Source organism: Vigna radiata, chromosome 2 (assembly GCF_000741045.1).
Source record: "Vigna radiata var. radiata cultivar VC1973A chromosome 2, Vradiata_ver6, whole genome shotgun sequence".
NCBI lineage: Eukaryota > Viridiplantae > Streptophyta > Magnoliopsida > Fabales > Fabaceae > Vigna > Vigna radiata.
The window spans coordinates 21695252-21700127 of NC_028352.1; the positions used below are offsets into that span (position 1 = coordinate 21695252).

General features: G+C 28.0%; 1 protein-coding gene across 1 annotated transcript in view; it reads left to right on the top strand.

The window, feature by feature from the left end:
* The window catches only part of LOC106753269 (MATH domain and coiled-coil domain-containing protein At3g58200), a 10606-nt gene extending 9576 nt beyond the window's left edge, over positions 1–1030 (top strand). Inside the window, exon 5 of the mRNA XM_022778801.1 lies at positions 114–1030. Coding sequence (XP_022634522.1) covers positions 114–518 — 405 coding nt within the window. The 3' untranslated portion in view covers positions 519–1030. The remainder of the gene's footprint in view (positions 1–113) is intronic.
* The last annotated feature ends 3846 nt before the right edge of the window (positions 1031–4876 follow it).

Genomic DNA, 4876 nt, shown 5'->3' on the forward strand with positions numbered 1-4876 from the left:
ATTTTGGCCATTAGAGAGAGAAAGTGTTTTTCTGAAAAACTGAGTTAGGAATTGTTCTAAAGTTCTATTTATGTTTTAAAAATATATATAGATATTTTTGGGTTCTCACAGAAATGATTTCAACCTCATCATTTGATGAGATGGTGAATTATATTCCTCTATTGGAAGAAGTTTGTTCACGATATCCTTCTCTTATTGACAGTAAGAAAAGAAAAAGTCAAAAATTTATTGAATGGGCTTTTATAGCTTTGGGTAGAATTCTTCATTTTCTCAACACTAAAAAGGTTAGAGACATGGATGATGATGCTTGCAATCATCTCCAAAATTTATGGGAGGAAGTTGAGACATGTGGATTTGATTTGGCATGGTTGAAGCCTCATGTACAATTTGCATTGGACATGAAAACTTGTGTTCAGAAAGTTCTTGCTATCAAAAGGTTGGAGGAGAATGTAACTATTTTGGAGAAGGATGTGACTATTTTAGAGAGAATCAAAGACTTTGAGAACAAAAATGATTGAAGCAGAAGTAAATCTAGAAATAACAAGAGACTTGTTGAAAGCAAAAGAAGGCTTTGAAGGATGTGATTTGGATGCTGAACTTGGATATGGTAAACATGATTCATGATTATTCTTTGTTGAATAATTTATTATAGGTAATGGATATATTTTCTTTTTAATTTTATCAACATCTAGATTTTCTCCTAATCATCCATATGAGTTTTTTTTTTGAACTTATTTGACCTGAATTGAATATGATAATTTTATTCTCTTTGTGTTGAATAGCTGCTACGGATGTGTTTAATCTTCATTAAAGTGTGAAATTGATATTTAACTTTTCGTGTATATGTTCATTGATAGCTTCTCGAGCTGACCAGACCGTTTTATAACAGGGAAAAGAAAAAAAAAATATTATAATATAACTAAGGAACTTACAAGTAGCAAATCTAATTAGAGATAAAAGTTGCGTTAAGGAGATATTATTTTTATTGGTGTGTATAGGCTTTTGGATGCACGTCAGCATGTGAGTTTTTAATATGAATTTGTAAGAGGGTAAGTGATGAATTTCCTTTTATATATATAAATTTTACTACAGATTTTACATCTTATTTCTAGTTTTTAAATAATAATTTTATATTTTCGTAGCTATATTTAAAGGGTAATTTCTTTTTTCTATTCACATCTCTATCAGTAAAAGAGTATGCAGTACTCGCGTTTGTACCAGGTTTACCTTTCTGAATATTAATCAGATCACTTTTTATAAAGAAAACTTTAAATTATAACAAAAACGTTATAAGATTGTCTTTATTGAATCTAAAAAATATACAAAACTTATTTGTGGATAATCATCTTAAATAGGTTTTTGTATTTATTTTTTTATCCCAATTAGGTTATTATTTTTTTTTAAATTGAGTCAATTATTAGACAAAGTTAAAATTTTTGTATTTTGGCTTGTTGATTAAATTTTAATAATGTGACACAGTGTGACTTGTGCAAAATTTGTGTAAATTTTAATGATGTGGCAGAGTGTCAAAGTCATAACATTTCAAAAATATGATCACCGTTAACCTACCTTGTGTAGATTGAAATCCCCTCAATGCTGAACACTGCAATCCTAATAACCCAATCATGTTAGGAGTATATAAATCAAGTCTCTGATAGTTAGAGCTTTACAAAATTCAAAATTCTGTTAATTCTACTTTTGCTTTCTTTCCTTGTCATGCGCTGTGTATAATAAATACATTACGCCTCTGGTGCAAACATAATTAAATACAATTTTAATATTCACTCTTACACCATTGTAGGAATGACAATGGGTTGGGTCAGGTATAGATAGTGTTTACTCACAACTCGATTCACTACCTGTTGGATACCCGTTTAAAAAATATCAGCAGATATTTCAAAACTCGTAGATATCCACAAAAAAATTATTTTATACATTCTAAAATAAAATTTAAATAAAATTACAATATATATATATATATATATATATATATATATATATATAAAATATAATATAATATAAATTAAATTAAATATAAATTAAAAATTAATTTTAATTAAATTTAACTTAATAAAATATAAATTAATTTTATTTTTAGTTAAATTTAATTAAAAAATATATAAATTAATTCTTTTTATTTTTTACGGGTAACAGGTATCAACGGGTCAGGTAGTATACTGCCCGTATCCGACCCGTTTAGAAGTGGGTATTTTAATACCCGTTATCTGTTACCCGCGGATAGTAAATATCCGCAGATAGTAACTATCTGTCGCGGTTTACTCGCGGATTATTAATACTTTATAACATTTAGTACCCATTTTCACAATACCGAAAACCCATTCACAACATAGTTAAACTAGAAAAACTCAAATTCTTGCAAACAAAGAAAAGGAAAGAATAGAAAATCATAATACAAGGAAGCGCGGTGAAGCCAAGGTGTTTTTGGTAATGTTTTAATTGTGATGTCTTTGGTGAGTTGGAGTTTCAAACGAAAGCTGAGGTGAACTGATGGCCTTGGGTAACAGTTTTGTCAAGTGCGAGAGGGTCAATAAAATGAGTTGAGTCGTCATAGAAGTCAATGACACTTCTGGAGTTGGCCCGTGAATGTCACCAGCAGTGCTTATGGCCAACCATGAGATGAGTAGCAATGGAGGAACCATGAAAAGAGGAGGAGCCGGGGAGAAAAGGAGAAGTTGCACTTTCCTCGTTCGTGAAAACGACACTGTCAATACTGTCGGTGGCGACAACGGGGCTGACAGTAGGCTCCAAGAGGCTCGACAATGTTTAATTGTTGGAGTTGCGACAAAAGTTCTAGCAGCTGCTAGCTAATCGCGAAAAGTTTTACTTGAGGGAGAAAAAGGTGGAGCTCTTGGCAGGAGATTTGGTTGGAAGAGGAAACTTAATCCCTTAGGGTTTCTGATTTAGAGATAATGATAGGTGATGAACTAACAATCATGGCATAGTGTTACTATGGCTTGTCTTTTTAAACCTGCCATAATAAGTTTTGTACATAATTTCAATTTTGTCACTGAGTCCACTACACTTGTCATATTAAGTTTTCCCTTTTCACTTATTATGAAAGGTCTCATTTTATCAGTCATAACAAGTGTTACTTTTATTACGAAAACGTCACTGGCCAACTTATTACGACAGGTCTTCTTTTACCCGTCATAATAACTATAACTTTTAATACAAAATTTCATCTATCAATTTTCTATGACAAGTGGACTACAATTGTCATAATAATTAATCATATATTTCAATTTTTTTCATTAGTGAAATTATCTTATTTATTATAGTTGTCTTCAAATTTTGTATCTCCAATTAATTTATAAATATAAAATTAAATATATTTTAAAAATTTATATTCACATTAGTGTATAAAAAAGTTTAAATTTCTAATAAAATAATTTATTATTAATAAATATATAAATTTATAAAACTAGAAAAAAAAATTGTACTACGGTTCATCAAACATTTTAAGTAATATGGCGAGTCCATTCAACTTTACTAACATAAAATTGTAAGAAAATATTCTTTTATATATATATATATATATATATATATATATATATATATATTTATTATATCCATATATTAATAAAATATATGACTAAATGATTACGTCATGATATTATTTGATATTATATATATATATACATAATATATGGTATATCAAGTATCACATTATTATTATTATTTATTATTATTAGTATTAGTATTATTATTATTATTATTATTATTATTATTATTAGGTTTAATCATTCTGATAGTTCTGAGGTTTTTTATTTCACAATTATTATTCTTAAAAATAAAAAGAGGGGGTAATGAATATTTAAAAAAAAAAATCAAAAGAAGTACTTATCTATTCTATAACATGGTCTCGAAAAATAAGTAATATCTTTTCAGCCTTTATCATTTTGTTAGGTTCTTTGGGGTTATTGTTGGTTGCAATTTCCAGTTATCTCGATATGGATCTTTTATTTTTTCTGAGGAAATTAGTAACTTTCCATTTATTCCACAAGGGGCCACGACGACTTTTTATGGAATTGGGGGTCTCTTTATTAGTTTTTATTTGTGGTGGATTATTTTGTGGGATATAGGCGGTGGTTTTGATATCTTCGATTAAAAAAAGAAAAAAAAAAGTATGTTTTCTTCGGTGACTTTTTTCAATTAGGTCATTTCTTTTTTCAATTGGGTCCCTATTTTTGAAAAATTGAAGCAATTAAGCCACTGTCGTTAGTTTCGTACTAACACTAACACCGTTAAAAAGGTGACACGTGTCAACTCGTGAATTTTTTTTGAATTTTTTAAATATATTTTTAATTATTTTTATTTATATTTTTTATTTTTTTCTTTTAAAAATAAAATTTGCCATGTGTCAAGTTGACATTGTGCCACGTAGCAATGATAGTGTGAGGTGGCACTGACAGTGCCACGTGTCATTGCGTTTGTTTCAATTTGGTCCTGTATTTTTATTTTGTTCCGATTTGGTCTTGTATTTTTATTTTGTCTCAATTTAGTCCTAATTTCTTTAAACATTTAAAAAAATTTGTTCCTTCCCAAATAAAATATGGTATGTACATTTTCCAAATTTTTGTCTTTAAATTTGTTTCTGTTAAGCAAATTATTAGTAATGATGTATTTCAAATCGAAATATTTAACTCTAGAAACTTTTTGTGAATTGTTGAGAAAATATTGAGACTATACTTGTGTANATTACCTTCACAAAAATATTTATTATTGAGATGTTAACTTTTATAGGTTACTCATTCATATTATTTAGGTTAAATGATTTTTTTACTACTATATAAATAAAAATGTGTCATATGTTAGTTTGTAATTTTTTTATTTTTCTAATAAAAAAATTAATTTG